Source organism: Onychostoma macrolepis, chromosome 12 (genome assembly GCF_012432095.1).
Source record: "Onychostoma macrolepis isolate SWU-2019 chromosome 12, ASM1243209v1, whole genome shotgun sequence".
Taxonomy (NCBI): domain Eukaryota; kingdom Metazoa; phylum Chordata; class Actinopteri; order Cypriniformes; family Cyprinidae; genus Onychostoma; species Onychostoma macrolepis.
In genome coordinates, this window is record NC_081166.1 from 12704015 (window position 1) to 12730884 (window position 26870).

At 37.8% G+C, this 26870-nt stretch overlaps 4 protein-coding genes across 6 annotated transcripts in view; 1 reads left to right on the forward strand and 3 right to left on the reverse strand.

Moving 5' to 3' along the window:
• LOC131550797 (uncharacterized) overlaps positions 1-12441 on the forward strand; it is a 117542-nt gene extending 105101 nt beyond the window's left edge. The window contains exons 4-7 of the mRNA XM_058793207.1: positions 11416-11508; positions 11631-11737; positions 11865-11920; positions 12304-12441. Coding sequence (XP_058649190.1) covers positions 11416-11508; positions 11631-11737; positions 11865-11920; positions 12304-12330 — 283 coding nt within the window. The 3' untranslated portion in view covers positions 12331-12441. The remainder of the gene's footprint in view (positions 1-11415; positions 11509-11630; positions 11738-11864; positions 11921-12303) is intronic.
• On the reverse strand, positions 7737-9940 carry arl4d (ADP-ribosylation factor-like 4D). Its single transcript, XM_058793209.1, has 2 exons — positions 9761-9940; positions 7737-8995 (listed from the first exon to the last, which is right to left on the reverse strand). Exon 2 carries the CDS (start codon positions 8866-8868, stop codon positions 8266-8268), a length of 603 nt encoding a protein of 200 aa, XP_058649192.1. The 5' UTR covers positions 8869-8995; positions 9761-9940; the 3' UTR covers positions 7737-8265.
• A 158-nt stretch (positions 12442-12599) lies between the features above and the next one.
• tmem106a (transmembrane protein 106A) lies at positions 12600-17179 on the reverse strand. Of its 2 annotated transcripts, none has more exons than XM_058793205.1 (8): positions 17019-17179; positions 16176-16303; positions 15970-16033; positions 15699-15852; positions 15455-15595; positions 15255-15298; positions 15045-15098; positions 12600-12889 (listed from the first exon to the last, which is right to left on the reverse strand). In XM_058793205.1, the coding sequence occupies exons 1-8, from the start codon at positions 17027-17029 to the stop codon at positions 12775-12777; spliced, it is 711 nt and encodes a 236-aa protein (XP_058649188.1). In that variant the 5' UTR covers positions 17030-17179; the 3' UTR covers positions 12600-12774. The 2 variants fall into 2 exon arrangements, with proteins under 2 accessions (XP_058649188.1, XP_058649189.1); XM_058793206.1 differs by having other exon boundaries at positions 16889-17178.
• Positions 17180-17741: 562 nt separating this feature from the next.
• nbr1a (NBR1 autophagy cargo receptor a) lies at positions 17742-26716 on the reverse strand. 2 transcript variants are annotated; one of them, XM_058793228.1, is made up of 21 exons: positions 26481-26716; positions 25999-26061; positions 25767-25785; positions 25626-25648; positions 25277-25444; positions 25021-25098; positions 24646-24860; positions 24387-24506; positions 23831-24082; positions 23422-23581; positions 23087-23332; positions 22840-22962; positions 22676-22751; positions 22452-22562; positions 21811-21987; positions 21580-21711; positions 20927-21392; positions 20722-20804; positions 20171-20237; positions 19575-19677; positions 17742-18871 (listed from the first exon to the last, which is right to left on the reverse strand). In XM_058793228.1, the coding sequence occupies exons 1-21, from the start codon at positions 26580-26582 to the stop codon at positions 18692-18694; spliced, it is 2964 nt and encodes a 987-aa protein (XP_058649211.1). In that variant the 5' UTR covers positions 26583-26716; the 3' UTR covers positions 17742-18691. The 2 variants fall into 2 exon arrangements, with proteins under 2 accessions (XP_058649211.1, XP_058649210.1); XM_058793227.1 differs by having other exon boundaries at positions 25277-25459.
• Between the last annotated feature and the right edge of the window lie 154 nt (positions 26717-26870).

A 26870-nucleotide genomic window follows, 5' to 3' on the forward strand; every position in this document is an offset into this window, starting at 1 on the left:
AGAACACTTTTCCACTTTGAAACAGTCCATTTTAAATGAGCCTTGGCCCACAGGACTCGACGGTGCTTCTGGACCTTGTTCACATATGGCCCCCTTTTTACATGATAGAGCTTTAGTTGGCATCTGCAGATGGCACGGCGGATTGTGTTTACCGACAGTGGTTTCTGGAAGTATTCCTGGGCCCATTTAGTAATGTCAATGACAGAATCATGCCGATGAGTGATGCGGTGTCTTCTGAGGGCCTGAAGACCACGGGCATCCAACAAAGGTCTTCGGCCTTGTCCCTTACGCACAGAGATTTCTCCAGTTTCTCTGAATATTTTGATGATGTTATGCACTGTAGATGATGAGATTTGCAAAGCCTTTGCAATTTGACGTTGAGGAACGTTTTTTTTTTTTTAAGTATTCCACAATCTTTTTACACACTCTTTCACAGATTGGAGAGCCTCTGCCCATCTTTACTTCTAGGAGACTCTGCCTCTCTAAGACATCCCTTTTATAGCTAATCACGTTACAGACCTGATGTCATTTAACTTATGTTCTCTCGGCTGAATCTTTTCAAAACTTCTTGCTTTTATAGCCCTTTATTGCCCCCGTGCCAACATTTTTGACACCTGTAGCAGCTCATTTAGTGGATAAAAGTGTAAAATTTCTGTGTAAACATTTGTTATGTTCTCTATGTTCTATTGTGAATAAAATATTGGTTCATGTGATTTGAAAGTCTTTTAGTTTTCATTTTATTCAAATTTTAAAAAACGTCCCAACATTACCGGAATTCGGGTTGTAATAATAAAAACATTATTAATGTAAAATGTTGTTAAAATTAAGAATTAATCAATTAATTAATACAACTAAATTATTGAACAACTGTTCAGTGAATTTGTTTTTATTCTTTTTTGGAGTCTGGGAGCTTTTTATATGATCACATACTGATGGGTTTTCTAATTCTAAATCAGAGATGAGAGTCCTTCTGAGTCTGTGAAAAGACAAGAGCAATGTTCTTTGTTAAACGAGTGAAGAGGACCTCTTTTTTTACCAAGTGAATTGGTTTACTACATGAGCTCCCACACTCACGTGGGCTTCACTTCACACGTGTGTTCCTTTCTCTCACACCATGACCCCACTCACTATTCTCCATGGCTGGCTGAACAATAATGGCACTAGAATACTGTATCTAGCATACTGTACTGTTGGCTGCTTACTAAACGAGTTAGACGATGGGATGCTGGAGCAATAGGGGTGTCCTGCTGTACAACAAAGGCATCAGCACCAGTGTGCATTCTGCCAAAGGCAGTGCAGGGGAGTGTGAGATCACCCACCCACACTAAAAACTGCTGTACTATCAGAAAACAACCGGTGGGTGGTGAAAGAAGAGCCCTGAGTGTGGGTAGGCAGGCTACTGATGGAGTGATATGATAAAAGATTTTGATCTGTTTGATTAGTAATAGTGTGGTATAAAAAAAACATGAATTTTGCTGCATCTGCAACTGTAATGCAAAATATGCCAGCACAAAGTGTTTTGTAAATCATTTGTGCAATCAAATGTAAAAGCCTTTACAGTAGAACTCATTCTAAACATCTTAGAAACACTATTTTTCAGAGCCCTGCACATGACATGGAAAAAAATTGATAAATAAATCATCACCACAATGTAAGAATGTGTTCCTGTAGTTTATTAATTTGTTCCCTAATTGTAAAAGTATATCATGGCCATGCTCTACTAATTCATTTCCACAATTTATCCATTAATTCCCTCATTTTAGTTAAGCCATGACCATGAATTAAGTTGTGGGAACAAATTCTTAATTTGTGGCCACAATATAATTTTTTCACCATAATGTCATGTCTAGGGCTCTGTAATACATTTTTGACATGACTGCTAAAATATAATATGGGAAAATTATTATCAGGTCAGTGCATGGTAATCTCTGTCCTCAGACAAGGATTTATATATTTTACTGGGGCACAGCAGTATTTCAGTGGGGCTTGTGTCCCAGTAAAAAGGGTCTAGAAAAATCTGAGGTCACCCTGTGTATTTTTGGATTCCCTAAAAGAACCAGTTCATAAGAATCTGACTATTCTTATCTCGCTGTGTGATTTAGTGAACAAACTTGTTCATAAGAGTAATTTTTTTAAGGAATCTGATTGCGCTGTATATTCTGAATTTACTAAAAGAACAAGAATTGGACTAGTCGTGCTGTATGTTTTTGATTCAGTAAAAGATTCAGCTCATTAGAGTAATTCATTCGGGAATTGGACTACACTGGTTACACTGTATATTTGGAACTGAACTAAACTGGCCATAGTTTTATGTTTTTGATTCATTATAAAAAGAACCCGGGTCATAAGAGACATTCTTTCGGGAATCAAAATACACTGATGACTATATGTTTGGTGTGTAGTTGTGTTGTTATGCCGCTGAATAGTAATGCTGGAAACTAACGTTTAGTAGTGTTTTGTCCACACTGGTGGAAGAATGCACGTTTGAGCCCCATTAACAGAACTGGTTCTAAATTTAGGTTTTCTGTCATAACATTGATGGAGAATATTTCCTTTTTTTTCATGCTATCCTATTTTCAAAATACACTGAGCTGATGTGTGCTACATTTATTAGTGCTGTGGGATGTTTAAAGCAACACTAGACGATAATGAAGCTACCTGAAGCTTCAGACACGCTGAGTCAGAGAATTTTGCTTTATGTGCTGTTGTCGTGAAAATTGAGTCTCGTACATTAACTTAATGAAAGTAGAAGAACTTATTGACCCTATCTTGCAGAAGAGGCATAGGTTGTACAATTTGCTACAAATCATGTATGCTTATAAAACCTGCTCTGCATCTAATCTCACTCTGAAATACCTGCATTTGTTTGTTCTTTCTTTTAAATTAATGTCTAAATCCTAATTTTTCAAGATTCGAAAACTTTCTCTTAATTTCAATGTTTACATTCCAGGATTTTCAGTGTACCAAAAGAGAGGCAGATCGATTCTCAATCGCTCTTAACAACACTGCAATACATAAATCAGCTGTTGAGTTTAGCAGTGGATCAGATATTGCTGCATTAATCCTCAAGAGCTGTCTGGCCAGATGGGATACTGGGGTAATCCTGGTACAGGATCACTAGACCTCTGAGAAAATACCGTTGATAAACACATAAAAACGTTTGTTCCTGCTTAAAGATCCCAGTGCACCACACCAGCATTACCAAACATGTGCTTTTCCAATATTTAGGATTAACATGTCTAGGATTTTACAGTAAAGCAGACACAAAGAGTATCAACAGAATGCATTCTTAAAGTGGGCAAAACATTTATGTAGAATGATGAAATTCACATTTCATTTCATTTTTTGTTTATCACGGGAGCAAATCATATTGAGGTTTGTATTACAACATTAATGAGGTTAATGTTTTGCATGCACAGAGGCCCACTGTTGAATTATGAGAAACCTTTGGCACAAGCAATTTGGTATTTTTGTAAGGCAATAATTCTAGTGGGGCCTCTCGTCTAATGAATCACACTTACAAAACTAGGCAACTAAGAACCATGCTGACATTTCCCAGATATTTGGGAACATCACTCATGACATTATACCCCTGAAAAAGGTGTTTATAAGATTTTAACTTAACAAAGACCTAGTTTTAGTTGTGAAGAGACAGACACAAGCCACTAAAATTCCAGTCCATTACATATTGCTGTTTTCTTCAGCCTCCAAAGAGTGAAACTGTGTGCTCCCCATCAAACCTTGTGAGCTGGGGTACAGATTTATGACCCACGCTATCTTGCCCTGGGACTGTGCTCGGTTCTCGGCAATCCCACTCCCCAGGACGCTTTCTCATCTCAGTCCCAGTGGCAGCTTTATGAGCCTGTGGAAAATAGTGCTGGCTAGAGAGATCCCCGCCTCCTGACAACAATGGTTAAACGATAAACACATTCGCATCCCCCAGTGTGAGAGGCGGTCTTACAATAATTCCGCATTGAATCTCTTCCAGACCCGTGAGGTGTCTTCAAGACAATATTACATTTAGCAATAAAGAGTTTTGGAGTTCTTAAGAGACACTAAGAGCCATTAATACTCTATATCCCTCTCTGCCCCCTCTGTCACCCCCACATGAAATACATACCCAGTCACAAAGGCAATTAAAAGGTCCTGCGCAGCTCTCTGAGGTCACCCATGGTTACACACTCACTGTTGCTGAGGTGACAAATAAGAACGTCTGGGCCATTTGATTTGCCAGCTATTCCACAGAAAGGGCTCCCCGAACACCTATGTGCACTTTTTTTGTGATGTGTGAAATTACAGCCAGAATGAGGCCAAAACTGCATCCCAGAATGGCAGCTTTTGATGTTATTGTCCTCTGATCTAGACCGGATTTAAAAAATAGAGTGCTTTCGCAGCTGCACATAATGATGCAAACTGTAACTATTGGTGTTGTTTTGTATGTGAATTAAATTTAGAGAGCTATTTCCATTCTAGATTGGAATAAATGGTTGTACAGTGACTGGAAATACTGTGGGGAACCACTCTGTGATGGATGACATGTTTGTAGCATACACCTGCCATCTTGTGATTCCCCTTCTTAATCCTTTTATAATCCCAGAGGCTCCCCTGCCTTACTTGGGTCCGTGTCAAAAACACGCCGACGGTTTGTTTCACCAACATCCAGATCCTTAGGGCGTTAGACACAAAAGTCACGGAATATGTTTAAATAATGTTTTTTCATATTGACAATCTGTTGGACAGATTTGAAATAAGGGGTTGTTTTCAAAGGATAATTCCTTGTCATGTTTTATTTCAGATGCTGTCTAAGCCTCTGTATTTATAGTGCTCGAATAATGTGTAGAGGGGGCCAAAACCCCGTAGTTATTTAGTTATTAATAACCGCGATTAAAATATTTACTTACAGTACTCTACACCACAGATAGACACTACCATTCAAAGGTTTTGGAGTGGGTAAGATATTTAGCTCACCAAGGCTGCTTAAAAATACAGTAAAAAGATTAATATTGTAGAATATTATTAGAATTTAAAATAACTATTTTCAATTTTTATATATTTTCAAATGTATTCTTGTGATGGCATATCTACATTTTTAGCTGCCATAACATTTTACAGTGTTACATGATCTTTCAGAAATCATAGTAAACATTTCTTATTATTATCAATGTTGAAAACAGTTGTGCTGCTTAATGTTTTTGTGGAAAGTAAACAGTGATATTTTTCAGTATTCTTTGACAAATAGAAGGTTCAAAAGAACAGATTTTTTTTTTGTAACAAACTTCTGAACAATTTTTTTGCTAAATCACTGCTAAATAAAAAGTGTTACCTTTTTTAAATAATAAATTAGGAGATATTTCCAATACATTTAAAAAAAAAACAAAAAAAAAAAACATGTACAAGTTGTTTTATTACAGGTAAATTTAGGGAAAAAATGTAATGTGATTTTTTTTTTTTTTTTTTTATGACTTTATTACAAATAAGCCACAGTTTAATAACTCTAACAGTGATTCAAGCAGCAGAAGAACATCAGATTGTAACTGGCATCACTGTAAATAAACATCTTTGGGTTTGTTTTTTTGTTTGTTTTCTTGGTATGCCGCTTTAGCATTCCCATGTTTTTTTTCTTCCTAATAATGGGCACCCGGAAGCTTTGGTAATTTTAGTCATTTGAACACTGCTTACAAAGCCACATGGAACAGCCTTTGAGTTATCAGCTGCACTGATAAAATTCCACCATGAAGCTCTGGAACGTATTTACTCAAAAGATAAATGTTGAAGGCTTAATAGTTTGGGTGAATCTGGAAGCGCAAGCATGGAAATACTCCACAGGGCTTGTTTAGTGGTGTACTAGTAGTGCATTATCAATGACTGCTTATCTCACCCAATGTGACATCATGCATGGCTGACTGGAGGGGACATGAACAATTTAGAATGCTTTGGAACAGCTCTTTGTTACATAAGACACAATTTTCAGAGCCTTGATGCTTTTTAAGGACATCTTAGACTAAAAATGCTGTTTTTTTTTACAAGACTCAAATCCACTTCATTGTAGTAAAATATTTAGACAAACATTTACATAACTAAATCCTGCTTCTCAGAGAGGATTACTGTTTGTCTTCAGCTTAAGAGGACAGTGCCACTTCTTAATTAACCAGCTCAGCAGGGTGACTTGCCTCATTCTTAAGATAACATTGAGAGAACTAGTTAGGCGAAATGCCACTGAAACCAGGTCTGTCACGACAATTGGCTTGGTCTTCAGAGCTCCACCCATGTGATGATACTCGTGGTGTATTGACAACCAGAGGTCGTGGATCAGAAACCTTGACAAGCATCTGTTTTCTGAGGTGGAGGCAGGGTGTAGACCACTGAGATCAATAAAATCTTTTACATTTAACTTGGTGGTGTCCCTTTCAGCACAGCAGATGCATATAGGATATTGATGGATGAATTTCAGTCTATCTTAGTCCATTGTTTGAAAAAGTAGGCACTGCCACTGAAATATAACACATATAATGTTTAGAAAAACACACAAGCTATATGTGACCCTGGACCACAAAACCAGTCTTAAGTCGCAGGGGTATATTTGTAGCAATAGCCAAAAATACATTGTATGGGTCAAAATTATAAATTTTTCTTTTATGCCAAATATCATTAGGATATTAAGTAAAGATCATGTTCCATGCAGATATTTTGTAAATTTCCTACTGTGAATATATCAAAACTTAATTTTTGCTTAGTAATATGCATTGCTAAGAACTTCATTTGGACAACTTTAAAGGCGATTTTCTCAATATTTAGATTTTTTTTGCACCCTCAGACTCCAGATTTTCAAATAGTTGTATCTCGGCCAAATATTGTCCTATCATAACAAAACATACATCAATGGAAAGTGTATTTATTCGGCTTTCAGATGGTGTATAAATCTCAATTTCGAAAAATGTACCCTTATGACTGGTTTTGTGGTCCAGGGTCACAGATAGTATAACAAATATTTTAAATTCTAAACGAATTAACAAAATGGCAAGTTACGTATCATCCTGTCAGAGGCCTAGAGGTCTTATTAAGTTACCACATTCACTGATCTCATAAATCAGCCCCGTTTCAGTCTCCTCATGCAATAAACCCAGAGCACCAATTAATCCAATCAGAGCAAAGCAGCTGCTTCACTGGGAAGTTGATAGCAAAGTAAATAGATTTGTCTGTGCACTGGTGGGGGTCGGGACATTCAAAAACCATTTGCTCTCTTAAAACAATGCAAACCCCAAAAGAATACTAGATTTGCCTCTGCAGCATTATAAATGATCACCCGCTGTCCATTTTGTGTGCCTTTGACTCTATTTACATACATCTCACTTTGGTTGTTTAATAAATCTTGTGTATTGTGTCAGCAAATGTGATATAATGTTGCTTCTGCCCATTTCTAGACTCAGCTTCCGAATTAGGCTATAACACCAAGGTTACATCAAACAATGTTCTTTCAGCATCAATGCATTTCCTGTGGGATGCTCTCCCTGAACACAGATGACATCATCATGAGCGCCTGCTCTATTAATAGTTTAATAGGGGCTGTTTTCTGTTTCATCACAGTGAATTAAAACCTTATAGTGTCATATATATTAGTGTGATTTTATGTTGTCAAGGCTAACAGCACATCAAATAAATTATCATTAATATGATTATCATATCAGCAAATACCATTCAGCCTCAGGTATAAAAGATATGGCTTCTGAAACACTGACTCTGTCAGAGCAGTCTATAATTTATTAATTCTACAGCATTACAAAAACTATTTACAGCATGTAAAAACAAAACTAAAACGTAGATCTGTGAAGAGCGAATCTCAGTGATTCGCTTCAGACTTCAGTTTCACAACTAGCATAGCGTGAACATTTATATGGCCTTTTATTATATCGGCACTGGCAATCAACTTAACGTTTGTGGAAAAAATGATGTCTGAAGTCTGGTGAAAATGTTGCCAAGCTATAATTTAGTCTCTTTCTTGCTTGAAAAAAGAAAAAAGGCAAGGACGTAGGCTTATATTCTGCTGAAACTACAGCCTATCAATGCTATCACATTTTCCTTGATTACAAAGGGGAGCTGCACAGCAATTACTAGGCATGGAAGAAAGCAGTTCAATACTGTGTGACACATAAAGGTCAAATCTGTTTTCTCCTGACCACTGGGCCATCTGGAGCATTTCCTTCATTCAGGGATTTGATGCAAAATCCTACAACCGAGGAGCTTCACAAATATGCTGTCCCGTTCAGCTCATCTTTTTTTCTTGCTGTGCTTCACCATTTTCTTTCGTTTGAGGATCATTTCATATAGTTTTTCCAAACCTGGCTGTAACCCCTGCCCGTCGACCGCACTGCATCCTTGTACGTGGTGCAGGGTGGAGGCACTCAGTTCATGTACAGCCAAAACCTTCTCCACGTCAGAAACAGGCAGCGCGACTGGAAGGTCTTGTTTGTTAGCCAACACCAGCACTGGCACTCCTTGGTTCTCTGACGTGCGTGTGATCTTGTGCAGCTCCACCTTAGCCTCCTCCATGCGCTCCACCTCCGTGGAGTCCACTACAAAGACCATGCCGTCCGTGCGCCGCGTGTAGGACTTCCACAAAGGCCGAAGCTTCTCCTGACCACCCACGTCCCACACCTGGAAGGTAATGGCACGGCCATTTCCCACAGGAACTTTAATCTTCTCAGTGTTAAATCCCTTGGTTGGGATAGTTTCAACAAATTCCTTCAGCTTCAGTCTGTAGAGAAGCGAGGTTTTGCCTGCAGAGTCCAAACCAATGACCACAACGTGGAGGGACTGGAAGTTAGGCAGGAACGGTGTATTGGGGGCAATCTCTGTCAACTGGTTTCCCATGGCAACTTGGTTTTCGCACCCTCTTGTAAGGAGAAGTAGATTTGTCTAAGTGTTTGGCATTTGCACCTACTTCAAAGGTACTGCAGACAGACAGAGATGCTGTAAGATCGGAGGCACCGTGTGGAACCTAATTAAAGAAAACAAAAGCTGATTATCATCACAGATATGGAAGTTATTTACAACTTAACCAGATTTGCCTTTCAGCAGACAAAAAGTATTTAGTTCAGTATGATAAAAAAATATATATATAAATTAAATTAGCAAAAAGGCTTTGGTGTCACATTAACAATAGCTCACTGAAAGGCTCAAATTAAAATTAACAACAATAATAATAATAATAATAATAATATTTTATTTGTAAGTAAAGACGGTCTGTAATTGAGAACCTAGAGGTTGCTCTGTATGCTTACTTGCAGCACCAAATCCTCTTAACAGTCTAAACAGAAATAGATTTCCAAAAAAAGAGAACATTTTATCTTTGTTATCTTTATTTTACCTGTTTAGGAGACAGATATCAACATTAGATGTTGTCTTATCAGCTAGTTTCTAACAAAACTGAGAGAACCAGATTTGAACATGGCTATTATCATTTTCTATACTGCAGCTGATTTATTACATTTTTACTCATAGTTTAAATGGAAATTTGGGGTATTTCAACGTCTAAGTAATATTACCACAACTGTCAAAACTATGAAATCTGGTACCTTGGAGCATTTAAAGTTGAAATAGTAAAATCCTATTCGAAACTTGAAAAAGCATGAAAAAGATTACAGACTTCAAGTTAAAATCAAAAATAGCTTTGTCGAGTAAATTCAGAACGAAAACCGCAGTGTAGCAAGAACGAAAACCTCGCTTGTAAAATAATGTGAACATTTAACGTTACATCACTTACCTAATAGGTGTTTATTTTGTAACAGGCATCGTTTCCATATCTCACTTTAAAAACTTAGGCGCCCAGTAATCCAAAAGACTCAAAAGAACGGTCATTTTTCCAGAGTCGCTCTTTCCTCCGATACCACTGACCTCAGAGATGAAAGTGGAGCTGAGCACTCAAGATCCAGAACAACAGTCCCCGCATGTGACGTCAGACGAGCCCCTCACCCCCCCTCGCTGCTCCCTCTAGCGTTTGATCGTGCCGTCCTGTACCGCTCTGTACCGGCGAGATATCCAGTGTCAAGGCTTGTTTGTTTCCTGCCCGAACAGCACCTCTCTGTGGCGAGCCGGAGGCATCGAAACTACCAAGTCGGAGATCTTGTGTCTTGTTTTGTCTGTGCGTGCCGAGCGCGAAAAAAGTTTGGGCTTTTAATGTATTTTGCAATGACTTTTCAAACAACGTTTCAGTAACCACAGAAGTTCGCCACAATGAGCTAAAATGCTTATGTTATTTACATTTACATTTAGTAATTTATCCAAAGCGACTTACAAATGAGGACAATGGAAGCAATCAAAATCAACAAAAGAGCAATGATATGCAAGTGCTATAACAAGTCTCAGTTAGCTTAGCGCAGTAGGCTACATGTAGCAAGGTTTATTATTATTATTATTATTATTATTATATAATAAATAAAAAGAAAACAGATAGAATAGGAAAAGAATAGAGCAAGCTAGTGTTAGAGGCCTTTTTGCATTTGTTATTTGTATAATAAATAAAAAGAAAACAAATAGAATACAAAAAGTTAGTTTTGTGTGTGTGTGTGTGTGTGTGTGTCAGAAAGTGTTACAGAAGTAAAAAAACAAACAAACAAAAAAAACTTTTTTATGGATTTAGACAGCACAAAAAATATCTTTGAACACTACCAAATCGGAGATATTGTATCTTTTTGTCTGTGCTTGCAGAGCGCGTTTTTTAAGTAACGTTATTTTCAAAGAATTTGACAAAAGGCTGTGAACTAAATGTAAGTTACGAGGTATTACAGACTTTTCAATCAACTCTGTTAATTTTAAGAGTGTTTTAATGAATGCTTATCATTTAAAATACTAATAATAAACAATGAAATGACGTAACGTGCGCTACAGAGGGACTGTGTTACGTCAGCACGTTGTGAGCGATCTCTGAGCGTTGCTTGGAAACCAAAAGAGGACGCAGAGCTCGGTGTGGATCTGCAGAACATCAGAACTTGGTAAATTGTGTCCACTGCTCTGCAAATGAGCTTTTCTTGGCATTTTGTTAAGAACTTATATTATTTAGTGTAGTTTGTCTTAAATTAGGACAAACTGTTGCATGCTTTTACTTTGCCTGTTACATTCATGTGTTGTAACGGTATCAGGCTTGCACTAGATGAATGGCACAGGACAACAAGACTTATGTCACACTACTATTCTAAAACTGCAATGTTACATTATGGTTTGTTTACCTTATTGCTTATAGGCTACTGCCTATGTCATTTCTGACCTGTAATGTCAACATTTATCAGCAGCTAAGAAATCAGTTCAGTTTATTTCTTTATGAGTGTCATGACAAAGGAAACATCTCAGCATCTGGGTTTGAATTTCATTAATCAGGAAATGGTCTCAGGTTACTTCACATTGACTTGGTCTCTCTTACAGGCCAGCTGGTGGTGTAACATGTCAGCCATGCACTGGGAGGCCCGTCGCCGTCAGCAGGTGCTGGACCGCAGATTATCTGCTAGAGTTATGCAGGTGCCCATGTTAAAAATCCTAATTGTATATATATATATATATATATATATATATATATATAAATATAAATATGTATACATATAGTTGTAATATGTTTAATATTTTTAACATGGATATTTTAGGAAGGCAACCAAGATAAAAAGAAAGAAGTGTCTACGGCACCTATGCCACCCTGTGAACCTGCAGGGTCCAGTGAGGACCCTCCAGGTAAAGCTGCTCAAAATAACAGGTCATTGCATATCATTGAGAACATAGTCACCACTTCAGAGGTGACTGAATTTGAATGATTAAAAAACTAAATTAACAACAAAATATGGAATCCTAATCAGTGTAAACATATTATTTGTGTTCTTTAGAGGCTGACAAGCAATGCAATTGCAAGTGTCATGCCAAGATGAACAAAAGATACACAGTAAGTACATCACTTCATAATTTTTTAGAGAGATTGCAGTGGCTAAATTTAAACATGTTTAAGCCGTTTCTATAATGTATCAGTGAGATTCAACAATTCCAGTGGTGGGCATTGTCTATTTAAATATTTACACTCTAAAAAATGCTGGGTTAAATACAACCCAGTGCTGGGTAAATATTGGACAGAACACTTGCTGGGTTGTTTTCAACCAAGAGTTGGGTTAAATGTTTAACCCAACCGCTGGGTTCGTCCATATTTTACCCAGCATTTTTTAGAGTGTACTATATGGCGATGTATAATATCACAGTGAATAATTAAAGAGCTTATAATGTGGAGACGATCCAGAAAAAGCAGAATCTACATCTGTGCTTCGTTTGCTCTAGTCTCTGCAGTATTCCCAGCAATGGTGAAGATGAAGGCCAGACTACTGGATAGCACCAACTCCAATATCAAGGTGTATTTCATCGAAAACTAGACTTTATTGTTGGGTTTAATAATCCTAATTAAAACGGAACCGGGTGTCTAACAGTTCTGGTTGGATTTGCTCAAGAATTCTCAACAAATAAAATGCAGGTCATTTAATGTGCAATTTCGTGTGGTGCAAATTTTAAAAAAACATTTATATCATGTAAACACTAACAAATCAACAAAACAAGGAAAGTGGTCTACATTAACAACACGCATTCATTGTTCCAGTGATATTTACATTGTGTCATATGTTACTATCATTATAGTCAAAAACCATTTAAATGAACTGTAGTAAATTATAACATAAAATTGCATTTTTTGAAAGCAGCCTATTCTGATTTTTATAACATCAGCATTCATGGCCATACATTGGCAATGGTTTTGTCTCAAAGCAGAGGAAAATGATGAGGCATAGTTGAATTCACTCCACAGTCAATATACTCATAGGCATCTGTAGACATCTGCTCTGAATGGGACAGGTAGGAGACTTTGATAGTCAGTCTGTGAAGAACACAAACAATTTTACTTTAATCAAAATATAAGCATCAAATTAGCATATTAGAATTATTTCTGAAGGATCATGTGGCACTGAAGACCGGAGTAATGGCTGCTGAAATTTCAGCTTTTGCCATCACATAAATAAAATGGACAGGAGTGGCTTTAAACTGACCCCAACTTGAACATTTATATATTTACAATGGACATGTATTGGTTTATGTCATGCACTTTATAACCTATAAAAATTTCAATATAGACCAAAGTGCATAAAGTTCACATGACAGTCAGGAAAAAAAAAAAAAAACATCTAACTTGGTTTAACCACAGTGATCATTTTTGTGTCATGACCTATGACAAATTTAATTTGTAAGGATTTTTACAAAAACCTCATTATTTCAGCTTAGGCAGCTCCTTGAAACAAAAACTGATCTCTAGAGAACATTCCATGGTACATGAATACAATAACTTGGGCTTGTGAGGTTTACAGTTTTTTACAATCGCTAGGACACATTTCTCAATATTAAAGTCACTTTTTCAAAACTCTTCACACACTTCTCCTAACCAACTTTCAGCTTGGCACAGCAGTTCATTCCACATTCAAAATGCACAACAACTATCAAAACACTTCATACATGTCTCAGACCAGCTTATTCTTTCATAACACTAGCAAGTGTTGTCAGTTAACAAACACACTTGGTCATCTATAAAAGTAAGACCTAAAAAACACTAACAACAGGTGACATTAAACAATGTTTTCTTCTGTAAAAGAAGGACACCTGCTTAGGACTACTTTTTACAGCAACATATATGTTACAGGAATGAATTAGACATGATGCTATATGTTTCAATATATATATTTTATATATAAGTTATTCCAAAATGCAAGAATTTGTATATACATTTGTATATATTGTATTGTAGGAATCCTAATCAACTCAATGCACTCGCAGACCAGCCGCTCTCACTGAAAGACCATGATTTATTACATGATCAGTTATAGTTGCCCTGACCTCATCTGAGACTACAGCTCTTGATCGTCCTCTTATTCTTCTTCCACCACGCATACGTCGCCCTCTTGCTCTTTCAGCCACTTCTCTGTGTCCGGCTTGGTCCATGTTTACATCACAATGCAAATACTTTTTATAGATGATAATGAAATTATGTAAAGGAGTAACTCATGTAGGTCTTCAGCTACAAAAGGAATCACCTGTAGTTGGTCCAACGGTTTTGATAGCATTTCATTTTCTAAATATATTTTACTGTATTAAAATATTATTGTAGAAATGCAGAAAATTGCTGTTTTATTCAGTTTTGTATTATGTTATTGTTTTGATAACATAATAAAGTTTAACAATTTTGAAAAGAGTATGTAAACGTGTGCAAACTGGGCTGTAGGTACACAGAGTTTTGACAGTTGTTGTGTCGAAATGAGAAAAGAATTCATGGAATTTGAAAGAAGTAGTCAATGAATGCATGTTGTGCCAAAGCAATGAAAAATGATCCACAGTTTAGCTCACACAGACTGCTGTTGTGCTCACTGTGTGAAGAGTTTTGAAAAAGTGACTTTAGTATTGAGAGATGTGTCCTAGCGATTGTAAAAAAACTGTAAAACAGCCTCAGCAAATTTCTAGGCTGCTGAGGCCCCCTAGTGGTCTTCAGCCCCCTGCTTGAGATCCAACACTGACAAGCACAAGCTAATTGTATGTCAGTCATGATTACAAGCAGGTGTCATGCCAAGATGAACATTCCTGCATATTTCTTTAGACAGACTGCAGTGGCTAAATGTAAACTTGTTTAACCTGTTCCTATAATGTATCAGTAAGATTCAACAGATCTAGTGACTAGATATTATCTATTTAAATATTTAACTTTACATGGAGTATAGACTGTTTAGCTGTAGAACTGTTTTATTTTGTCCAGCCCCTCTATATGCCAATGTACAATATCGGTGACTGTTGACAGTTTTGTCAAACATGATTTAACATTACATGTGGATTGAAATACAAGTCTTTTGTTGAATAAATGCTAATAGTGAATAGCATTAGATACAAGACGTCAACAAATGATGACCAGTGTTCAGTGATTCAGTCAAATAGCATGCTAACAGAAATCTTAAAATAAAGCTGCATACTTTGATAAGATAAAGATGAATACTTACTGCAAGTGCAAGAATAAGGTGTGAATCTGAAGGGAACTTGACTTGCAGTAATTACTGTGAAAGGAACAGACATTAAAGAAAGTTTTTAAGTATATTGTGTGTATTTGAGAGTTCACATGTCATATACATTGGGATTATAATGGAAAACAGTACATCATGATTAACAGACTTTATTGATAAGACATAGATATTGATTGAAATATGACTTACTTAAGGCCAGAGTCATCAATAACAATGTCAGCTATAACTTTAATCTGAAAGATGAATGACATCTTTATTTTAGATTTGTTTTGATTGTCAGGATTAGAAACATTAGAGAAAATTTTCTTCCTAGATTTTAGATGCCTTGTGTTACGCATCTGAGAAAATAGAAAAATGCTTTATGTTATACAAGTTTGCAAAAGTTTTACCGTTTTCTGTGATCGAGGAGGCAGTATGGTGACATTGGGCAACTTGTTGCTGCCTATCACCGTCTCGAAAAAGAATGATTGCACACTAAGATTCTGAGCTGTGATACTGACAAAATTGTGGTTGGTAAGGTTCATTTCGTGCTGAAGAATGGATAATATGGAGAGAGGATTACAAATTTTATACAAAAATAAATACACTGCAATTCATCAGACAAATTTTAGTGTGTCCTTTATACTCACTTACCGTGATCACCATTTTTACTGCATCTGGAGTGAAATAGACCATAGATGACTTTAGTTCTACAGATGATATATCCATACTCCGTGGGAAGAGGAAAAACAGGATCAGGGAGCAGATCAAGAGGCAAAGCCCCACTGATATAAACACATACAGTTTCCTGTGGAACATAAAACCATGTTGTACATCATATTTTGAGAAAACAGAGATTACGCAGCACATTTCATTAATCCCTGAAACTGAAAATTACAGAACTACTTGTCATAGTGATACTGACGTGTGGTGAGGTTTCAGCCTTTGGTCGCTGCAAGAAATGACTGCCACAAGTTGGTTTTCCTGACCTGAGGATGTCAAGATAAGATGGACAGAATAAGGGCGAGTGTGTTTAAAAGCCCAAACTTCAAAAGAAATGTTATTTGCAACCAATAACAAGAAAATGAGTAAATGCAGTTGCTTAATGCCAACAGAATTCCTGAAACTTGCCTCTCGGGATGCGTCCTGTGCCCTGGCAGGTAGGACATGGATCCGTCTGTCCTTCTCCATTGATGCTGCCATAGTCCAACCATTTGGAAAGCCTCCGATTCTCTCCATTTTTATTCTGGGACATAGTTCTGTATTTCCAGAAGATGAAGGGTCAAAACTAAAGACCTCTCCGATAAACAGAGCTTCACTAAGGTTTGTCTGTTGTTGTAGGTACGCAATTGCAAAGAAAATCTTTCACTCAAGGTTAGGGTGAAAGCGATTGTATTGTTCTAGTTATACATTACAGTAATTAACCAAACTGTCTCCAGAACATCCATTGTAGGTCACACTGTAAAACTACAGTAAAACGGCCCCAAATGAACAATAAAGCTCCACAACAATAAAACTCCAAAGATCGTTATGAATCAAAGTTTCATAATTTGATCAAAGACCTTAAATGGCAGTTTCCGTGACATTAGCGCAAACATTTAGAATTTTTATATATTGTATATAACCCAACGTTACAAACAATAACGACTATGATAATTAAAGGTGATGAAATTATACACTTATTTACAGTTAGACAAGTTATTTCGTCAAGCTGCGAAACTGCAAAACAACTGATTAAGTGAAAGCATTTGTAACGCGTCTAGATAGGCAACATTTATGCGTTTAAAACAAAGTCATAATATGTCAAACTAACACCATTTTAAGAGAGATACAAGTGTACTCACAAAGTCAGACTGGTTTGGCTGTTTTAAATCACAAAAGACTGGGCGAATTAATGCCACTTTCCTTCTCGTGTCATAACGTTACTAAATGCGTTTATCAGATCTCCACAAAGCACTTTTCCTCCTAACGTACCGTGAATTCATCGAAACATTCTTGTTTGATATCTCGATTTACTCTTTCCCGCAGACTAATGTTATCATTTGTTTCGTGAGTTATGGAAGACAGCACGCGCAGCTTTCCTTCCAGACTTGTGTATGAACTCTGGAGTGCGCAGCTACTTCCCTCTTTGATTCTCTTCAGCTGTTTGGTGTCGCCATCTGCTGCTCATAATCGATACTGCGTGTTTATGGACAATCGTTAGAGACTTTGCATTTTGCAGGGAATTGCATACATTGTATTGGAATTAGTGTCAAGCCTTTGTAGCGGTTTTCTAAATGTGTTGTGTGAAGGAAAAAAATATTAAAAGAGAAGTGAAATTTAATTAGACAAACCTAGACAAAATTTTCTAGACAAAAAATCCTAAAAGACTCCTATTAGAGTGTCTTCTTCCAGTACAACATACAATATACAACAGAGTATTCTGTTACAGAATCCATTCAGATTTTTTGGCTATCATTTTACAATCAACAGAAATGGCAAAAACAAAATATTGGGGGTTGGGGAATCTGTGCTCAGTTCCTGTCTCATAGGAGGAAGCTGACTACAGGAGTAACTATTTTAACCTTTAGAACATTCCGTTGTTTCAGCAAATCAGATGCTTGTACATTAACCAAAGGTTTTGCTGATTGAGGTGATTTTTACAGTAGCATGAAGATTCATGCTTATGCAATGCAAATAACTCAAAAAACAGAGAAATGACAGTGGAATGTTTTGTTTTTTTTATTCACTGTGTTGGACACAAAAAGCCATGTTGATAAGCCTTCGGTTCATAGTAATACATTGCACATGAAGATGACAAAGATGTCCAAAATTGGTGCCTAGCAAAAACTCTTGACCACTCAATCACTGGTTGTGTTAAGCATGACTAAAACACAAATTGCACATTCCTATAGGTTTGGCAGCCCAACACCTTAGTGTGACATATGAATTAGTGTCATTTAAAATAAGATATATAAATATAGAGGTCACTGTGACAAATAACAAAATCAGTACAGGCTTTTCTATTTAGATCTTTCCTCTGAGAGGCAAAAGTGCTCAAACAAACCAAAACCCTCTGGGCATTATCTCAAATTTATCCACTTATCTAATCAAGCAGTACAAAAGATACCTGAAGCCTAGCTAACAACAGTCTACACGTGTTAGTAGGGCACACACACTGAATAAAGAAAGCATTAAGACTGCCTAATAAACCTTATGTTGTTTCCCCATTCATAATGTCCTATATAAACTTGAAACTAAAATTTTACAATCAAGTAATTGCATCATTGCAGCCATGGTCAGTTATAGCGATATATTTCTCTTTTTCGAGAGTCCAAACTATTTCTCTAACACAGTGCTTCCCAAACCTGTCCTGGAGGACCCCCCGCCCTGCACATTTTGTATGTCTCATTAATCAGACACCCCCAATTTAGTGCTTGCAGTCTCTACTAACGAGCTGATGAGTGGAATCAGGTGTGTTAGATTAGGGAGACATACAAAATGCGCAGGGCAGGGGGTCCTCCAGGACAGGTTTAGGAAGCACTGCGTCTAACTAAACAACATCAGAGATCATTTCATCATCACCACACTCCTGTTCTGACAGAATGCTGCAACACGATGAAATCATTTACAATTCTTACACTTTATTGAGGTTGCTCGGTGCTTTCCTAATGTCTTGAGATGTGCCATTCGCTGTCGGTCAACTGCACCAGCTCGTTGACCACATCAAGCAAATTGTAGTGATGCTTCCTCAGCAACCTTTGATTGAGCGGCTGGTTACTGAAACCCATCTCCTGCAGCACAGCCATCATGGAGGCATCCTCGCAGGCTGGGTCAACAGCAGGCCGCTGAAAGTTAGTATGTTAAAGGTCACTCATATGCCAAGTCTAGGATTTTGAGATGACAAAGAATGCAGAAAATCCAGACTGGAGTACCCAACGCATGGTGCAACTACCATGATTAAGTATCTGAAACACAGGACTAACTTTCCGCATACAGTTGTTTTGTATACTTGAAATAGTATACTACTGTTCAAAAGTTTGGGGTCAGTAAGATTTTTCTGAAAGAAATTAATACTTTTATTTAGCAAGGATGCATTAAATTGATCAAAAGTGAAAAAGACGACATTTACAATGTTACAAAATATTTCTGTTGCAAATAAATGCTGTTCTGTGCCACTTTTTTTTTATTCATCAAAGAATCCTGAAAATAAAAACATGGTTTCCCTAAATATTTTAAGCATCACGACTTTTCAACTTTGATAAGAAATGTTGCTTGAGCACCAAATCAGCATATTAGAATGATTTCTGAAGGATCATGTGACACTGAAAACTGGAGTAATGGCTGCTGAAAATTCACAGGAATAAATGTAGTTATATTTCACAATATTACTGTTTTTAATTCATTTTTGATCAAATGAAGTCTTGGTGAGCATAAAAGACTTGTTTCAGAAACATCTTGCCGACCCCAATAGTGTAATAAAAAGAAAGTCACTATATGGTGGATGTTCTGGTCTAGTGTGTCGTGCACTGAGGAGGAAAAATATCTCACCTGTGCAGGTGTGCTCTGGCCTGTAAAGAGTGCTTTATAAGCAGAGGCAGCCACAGAGAGAGCTCCCTTCACCAGCCCCTCTGTCAGACCACCGTGACGTGCCCTGCAGAAGAGTAAAAACAGGAACAAAAGGTTGTGTCATAATAGTAGCGTGCCAAAATAACAGAAGGACTAGAGACATTCATGAAATCTAGAACATTTATGAAACCGTCATGAAGCAAAACTCGAAGAGAAACCGCTAAGTGAAGATCCATAACTCGACCTAACTGCTAAATTATGTGTGTATTTAAAGATATTTTTTATATTTAAAAAAAAATTAAAAAAGGCATTATGTTAACCATACTATGACAACGAAAACAGCTGTGGTCAACCACAGGAAATATTGTCTGCAGAGCTACTTCCTCTTCTGCTGTATTCAAGCTTTCAGCTTGAGAAAAAGGTGCATTAAAAAACTACATTTAAGTAGATATTTAAAACCTGATCTTTCTCACCTTCCTGAAATATATGCATCCTGACCTAAATATTATAATGTGATGCCTGAAATGCATGAAAGCAGAACAATAGCTCAAAAGGATGACCTCACTGTGTTGTTTTACCTGAGATCCTGGGAGCCGCAGGCCTCAAAGGCACTAACAGGGGCCTCTAAATGAATTGATCTGCAACCTAGGGCAAAGAACAGATACGCAATTCTGTCACTTTTTTTTTTTTTTAAATGTCTCAAAGCTGCATAACTAGTTTAACTACACAACATTTAAACAACATGTCAAACACAGTCTTACTGACTATTTGAATAAAACAGGGTACAAAACAAAAGAAATATATGCCTGTCTATAATGATATTAAATATTTAATAATTAATAATTTTTACATCTCTTTGAATATATGTTTAAATTGTATTTATTTCTTGGTAAATTCTTCATACCTCTTCACACTTTAAAAACTTTTAAACCTAAAAATGCTTGACACTACTTCCAAAACAATAATTTCACACACAACCAAATTTTTTTAAAATAAAAACAAATAAACTAAAAGTAATTAGAATGCATGTTTATATTTATTTAATTAATTATTTATTTAAAAATAAACATTTTCAGCCAAAATTATAACATTGCATGATGTTAACAGTTGCATTCAGTCGAGAACTTACCACTTGAGTCATCGTCAGGTTGACATGAGGTGTTGCCTTCAGAGGCCCCTGGTCCTGACTCAAGATCATGAGATCTCACTGATCTGCAAAAGAATCATGAAGTGATTAAAACAAATGAAAGTCGGTGTATAATAATATATTGCATTCACTCTAGATTGTTATTTAGTTAAAAAATATTTTGTGGATTCTCTGAATATTTTTTAACCTGTGGGTTCGAAGAGATGGGGGTGGCAAAAGAGCTATGGCTGGAAGTACCATCTCTGGAATTAGAGGAGGAGTGTCCAGTATCTGAGAGGTGCAGAGCATCCGGTTCAGGCTGTTTTGAAGAGCTGGAACAGGGATGGGCTCCTCGTTTTCTCCTTTGACCATACTCTGGATTTGCTGTACCTCTGGCTCGTTGGCAAGAGGGACTGCAGGCTGGGACATTGCTGAGCTATACATCGATTCTCCCAGGGGCCTGGAAGTATCGAAGCAGTCAGGCAGGATGACAATGTAGTCCTCTGATGAGGCAGAGGACACCTGGCTGCTCACCTCATCCCACTCTCCTGCTTCTTCCTCTTTTTCTTGATCATTTTCATGTCCCTTTTGTTCCACTTCCTCTTCATTCTCGTCCTGTGCAGCTGGGTCGGTATAGAGGTTTTCATTTGAGCCAATCAATGCTTCTGAAAAGACTGTGAAAATAACCAAGAGTAAATTGAAAGAAGGAACAGCTCAAGCAGAAAAGGCATGTTTACTATTAGCAAGCCCAAGCAGAAGGGTACAGTGATTTCATAGTAACTGTTGCACTTTCAATATGTCTAAGCGACAGTGACATTAAAAGAAAACCCAAAACAAACAACAAAGGAAAAACATGCACACCTGGCATGGCAGGTTCCTCTGTTATAAATGGCTTGGGCCCAGGGACTGGAGCCTCGGGCCTGTTTATGATTGCCAAAGGTTTGTCGTTCTTCACCAGTAATGATCTCTCTTGAAAGCGAGCAGCATCATGAACTGTAAAATAATTTGAAGCTAAATTAGCAAAATGATAGTGGCATCTGAAATATCTCTTGGATAAATAAACAAAAACTAATACAGCAGACGGAAGCTCACCGTCATGCCTCCTCATGTTGGGCCGAGTCCTGCGTTGAGGCTTGCGCTCTGGTTCCTCCTCAAGAGTGAGAGAGCGAATCACAGTCTCGCACACAAACTGGGTCCCACTAATGTCTTCATCTCCTTCCTCATTGCCGGGAACATCCAGAAGTTCATTCTGTCTCTGAGGCTGCAACGCTAATAGAGAACAAGCCACATCAGTATCAATAACCTGTCCATGATTCAATCACAAAGGCTTTGATTCATAAACAGATCATTTTAAAACTGGTTGTAAATTGTAAAAACTAATTAGAGGTCATTTATCCTCCTGGTACATTGTTTGTACTACTCTGTGAATTTTTAATACAAAAGTGAGTGAGGGGTAAAATTTCACAATATTACTGTTTTTTTTTATTAAGTAATTGCAGACATTATGGGCTTAAGAGACTTCTTTCAGAAGCATTCAAATCTCACTGACACAAACTTTTAAACTGTGTATACGTCAAATACTGATTTCCAAGTTTATGAATAATAAACGAGTAACTTTAGTGCGGCTTTACAGGAACTATCTTGCCATTTAGACATTATTTAGATATAATCTATATGGGTTGTTAGATGCTACTACAAATCAGTAATTCAAATTTTACATAAGATGCTCTAACCTTGACTTTTTTTCCTGCCTGAATGTCCAGCCTCGACTTTGCTTAACCCCGTTCCATGCTTTCCAAACAAGGGTCCATGATGAGGAAGTGGAGATACACAGGGGGTCATATCTGAGGAAATTACACAATTACTCTAAAAATGAGGCCAGACTAATTATGCACATGACATTGAGGAGCAGACCCTGAGGAAATATTACATAATTGTGACCAGAATGAGGCCTTACCAGCTGGAGTGTTGGCTGGGACTTTCTCTAATTCTTGCACAATGTTTATATCCAGCAACTCAAAGGACAACAGATCCTGGAAAACAGCAAGACTTTGGACATTAGTTAAGCACACATCATTGAACAAACATAAGGTGGTGTTTTTGTGTCCGACAACGCACTACCTGTGCCGTCAATAAGTCCACTGAGGGGATGTAGTATTCTCTCCGGGAGCTGGTGGAGGCTTCACAATCTCTGGTGCCTGACCAGAACATGCCATCTTTCCTCATTAGACAAATATCGGTTCTCTATGAGAGAATATATTAAAGTTTTTGATCTCAGGAACTACATACTGTTGTATTATTAACCCGTTAACCCTTAAAATGGCAATATTTGAAAACATTAAGGTACTGTGGTTTAAGGTTGACTCACCAGTGATTTGCTGAAATGGGTGGGTTTCTGTTCAGCACTTGGCACCACCACAATGCTACACCACACTCTAGGCCCAAACTGCACCCCGCAGTGTGCCAGGCGCCAGTGAGACGTGTAGGTGCCCTCCAGCAGGGGCGCCACAAACGCCACGCTCACCACACCGACCTGACCCGGCTGCAGAAAGGGCACTGCGACTTCTTTTTGCTCCCGTGAACCCAGGGTCAGGTTGCCCCACATAAATTTCAACTACAAAAGACACAACACACATGCAAACGCAGCCCACAACATGTGTGGAGACACATTCTTTTCAAGCTATGGTGAGTTTCAAAAAGTACCTTGGTATCCGAAGTCCAGCTGATGTTGCCAGTGTTCCTCATCTTCCAGTACTTGATGAACTTGGTGCCTGGCTCCAGACAAGTGCCATCTGGTAGATTCTCATCCAGAAACAAGGCAGTCATTGTGGGCACCAAGGTGGAGCAGGAGACCTTGGGACCCCTGGTTTGAGTGCACAGAGGATCATCAGAACAGCTTTGTTTCAGCGTCTGTCTTTTCCTTGAAGCTCATATCAAAAAAAGTACAAAAAGGACGTAATACATAAAGGCAGCGGGTGCATTTTGAGGTAGTTCCATCCACTTGCCAGCGATAACTCAACTATAACAGACAATGTGATAATCTTGATAATGATTGTTCTGGGCTGGGTAGGGAGGTCAACCCAGCCCTGACCCCTCTCAGTGTGGCCCTTACTCTGGACTGGATGTTTGAGGGTCTGGGCACAGGGCCGGAACTGGGGCTGGTCCTGGGCCTAGAGATGTGCCGGGAGCGGGGGCAAGGCCCGAGCTGCTGGTCCCATTGGAGGCTCCACTCCACAGCAGACCTCTCTTCTCCAGCCGCAGCTTCTTCTTGATCTCCTTCACCTCGGCCTTCAGCTGCCTCCGCTCAGCTTTCAGCCGCTGTCTCTCCGCCTTTCGCACCGTCCTGTCACCCCGCCTCAGAAACCTGAGAATGAGCCAAAATTAAACTAATTCAATTGGCAAGTATAATTATATCTCTTAACACCATGAAGATACTAGGGCTGGAATCATTTCTCAAAATTCAATTACAAATCGATAGGAACTGACTCCTCTTTAATAGCCTTTTTCAGTTCAGATTAGGTGAATGTGTTCTTCCCAAACAACAGTGAGGAATCAATTCTAGAGTTGAGCCCAGAACCAGATTTGTTTCCTAAAATTTCAGATTTGAACTGCTCTAAAAAAAATACACAGCATCGTGCTGAACACAACAAGTGTTTATTTTGGCTTGCCTGGGTTCCGGAGTAACTCCACGTTCAGGGACAGACAGAGGAGTCCTTGTTCTCTTTAGGTTGTGGCTGGGATCGTGTTTATGACTACATGGCTCACATAAGATGCAAGATGGACAAACACTGCACACAGAAGAAGGAAAATATTTCATATTGAGCTTTACTTTTGACATCCTGTAATTAAGTTTTTTTCAAATAGTGTCTGCTTATTAAATATTTTTAAAGAGTATCATTTGTAAGACAAGTTTTAGGACATTCTCACCTGCACTGATATCCTCCTCCAGTGGCTGGTCCTTTGCAACTACTGCAATTTGGAGTTGAGCTAGAGGCCCTTAGCGTGGTGGAGCTCGTAGCTTTCTGAGTGCCAGAGGTGCTTGGCTCCTCTGCAGGTGGATCCAAGGCTCTGTGTGTGCAACACTGACCAGAAAACTCACTACACATCCTGTCCACCACCTCCCTTACCACTTGATCTTTGAACTGCAAAGAAGATTGAGAACAATTTTGTAACAGTTTGGACCAGATTCAACAGAAAGTAATGTGCTTATTATGAGATACTAGTTTCTCATGTTTTCTCAGGTGTGATTTCACTATTATATGCAAAAATCCAAAGCAAAATAATATTTTTATAACACAGTACCCTGTCCATGTAGGATTTGAACCACGTTGGTACTGCTTCCTCCTCGGTTTTCATCACTTTGTTTTCTTTGGCCACAGCCTGTTTAAGAAAAAACAACAGTTTTCTTGGTCTGAAATTATCTCAACCCGCAATAAGGCATGTCTATTAATATTCACAACATCTTGTTTAACAAGATATGCATGAACTAATCAACAGCTAACACTATAAAGATAGCATATACTGTAGTAGTTTAATTACAAGACTGCAAACTGCTTACCGAGTCCCGCTCGGGGGTCACCTGGGTCTCCTTGTCTGCCATCTTGACCCTTGCTCGATACGGCGGAGCTGGTCTAGGATCTATCTTTAGTTCTTTCAGCTCTGCCTTCACTGCACCACCCTCTGCCTGACCCTTCATCTTATAAACATTCATGTGTAGCTGGTTGGCCTGTTTAAATGAACTCTAAATGAAACAAATTTATCGTGACAACATTGTGTTAAAAGCCTAGGGATTTTATTTATGTATTTATTTATTTATTTTTAATTATAATGATTACAGCATACCTCAGCTTTGGCTTGTGCATCACACAAAAGATAAAAAAAAAAAAAAAAAAGATTGGTGTTCTTACCTTTAGAGCTTCTGTATATTCATCTGTGATAATAATAACATAAAATAATAAATAATATAAACAATAATATTTTATATTAATTATGATATCAATATTTGAACATGACAGATAACATATTTGATGACTGAATGCATTACATACCTTGACTGTTTATGCACACCTGTAAATATAAGACGACAATATCAATAGAAGTACTTTTGAAATTTATATTTACCAAATTTTATTATAATTGTTTTTTTATTTATAACAATAAATACTCAACCGACTGTTGTCAAACTCATACTTTACAAAATACAATCTATCAATGTAAAACTATACAATCACAGATATATTCAAAATGATATAAACTCGTTATTAAATTATTATTATTTACCTCCTCGTTGTCCTCGTCAAAATATTTCACTTGAAAATGGCTCAAGCCGAATGTAGTTTTAATCTAGAAGTTATAAAAAAGGCACTAAGTCAGGTAACAATGTAAACAAACACCATAGGAACTGCAGACTATGTTAAAGACATCGAAGAGTTACAAGCAGATCAGAGAGAAAATCGATATTCTCCAACGTTACTCTTTATTTACAAGCTGTCATCTGATTTATGGCCGAACAGAAAGGTCAAGTACAAATGACAGATATTGTTGCAATTTATATCACTAGGGTTTGTTTAAATGACCCAACTGTGATATATGTTAAGACATATCTGCTATATAATAGGATTAAATGTTTTGACTGAAGGTTAAACGTCTTATACTCCCCGGTTAAGGTTTGTTTATGTAGGCCTCGGCTACGGCCTTCCAGGACCAAGAAATGTAAACGTCCCCACATAAACGCCACCCAGCAAGGCTTAATGACTCCTTACCCAGGCCTCCACAGTCTCCCACTGTGCTTTGTTCGTGTCCAAGACTGGAAATTTCTTCACGTTGCCCCTAAAGTTCACTTTGACAGTGACGGGGAGGTTCATGGCTGTTAGCCAGAGTCGACTACTGCGTTTGATGCGGGGATGTGAAGCTGTAAATGCCCGTGGTGGTGGCAACACTGTCAGACTTGTCTTTTGCGTTCTTGTTTACATCGCTAGATTCGTACACGCCCCCAACACACGTCAGAGGAAGTGTCTCAGATTTACTTACTAACTAAATGTATTATTACAAAATATAAAATACTTAAAGGCTCGCAAAAGTATTTAACTTGTCCTTATAAATACTTATCTTGGGATTCCATCAAATAATATTTTACAGAGAAAAATATGACG

Bases quoted from the DNA above. Each gene is read 5' to 3' on its own strand.
- arl4d (XM_058793209.1), bottom strand. From the start codon at position 8,868: ATGGGAAACCAGTTGACAGAGATTGCCCCCAATACACCGTTCCTGCCT.
- tmem106a (XM_058793205.1), bottom strand. The intron at 15,853-15,969 runs GTCAGTATCACT...TATGTTCCACAG, and splicing joins AGGCTGAAACCTCACCACAC to GAAACTGTATGTGTTTATAT. The intron at 15,299-15,454 runs GTAAAACTTTTG...TTCATCTTTCAG, and splicing joins CTCCTCGATCACAGAAAACG to ATTAAAGTTATAGCTGACAT.
- nbr1a (XM_058793227.1), bottom strand. From the start codon at position 26,582: ATGAACCTCCCCGTCACTGTCAAAGTGAACTTTAGGGGCAACGTGAAG. The intron at 23,333-23,421 runs GTACTTTTTGAA...TGTCTTTTGTAG, and splicing joins GCTGGACTTCGGATACCAAG to TTGAAATTTATGTGGGGCAA. The intron at 22,752-22,839 runs GTAGTGCGTTGT...GCTGTTTTCCAG, and splicing joins TGGACTTATTGACGGCACAG to GATCTGTTGTCCTTTGAGTT.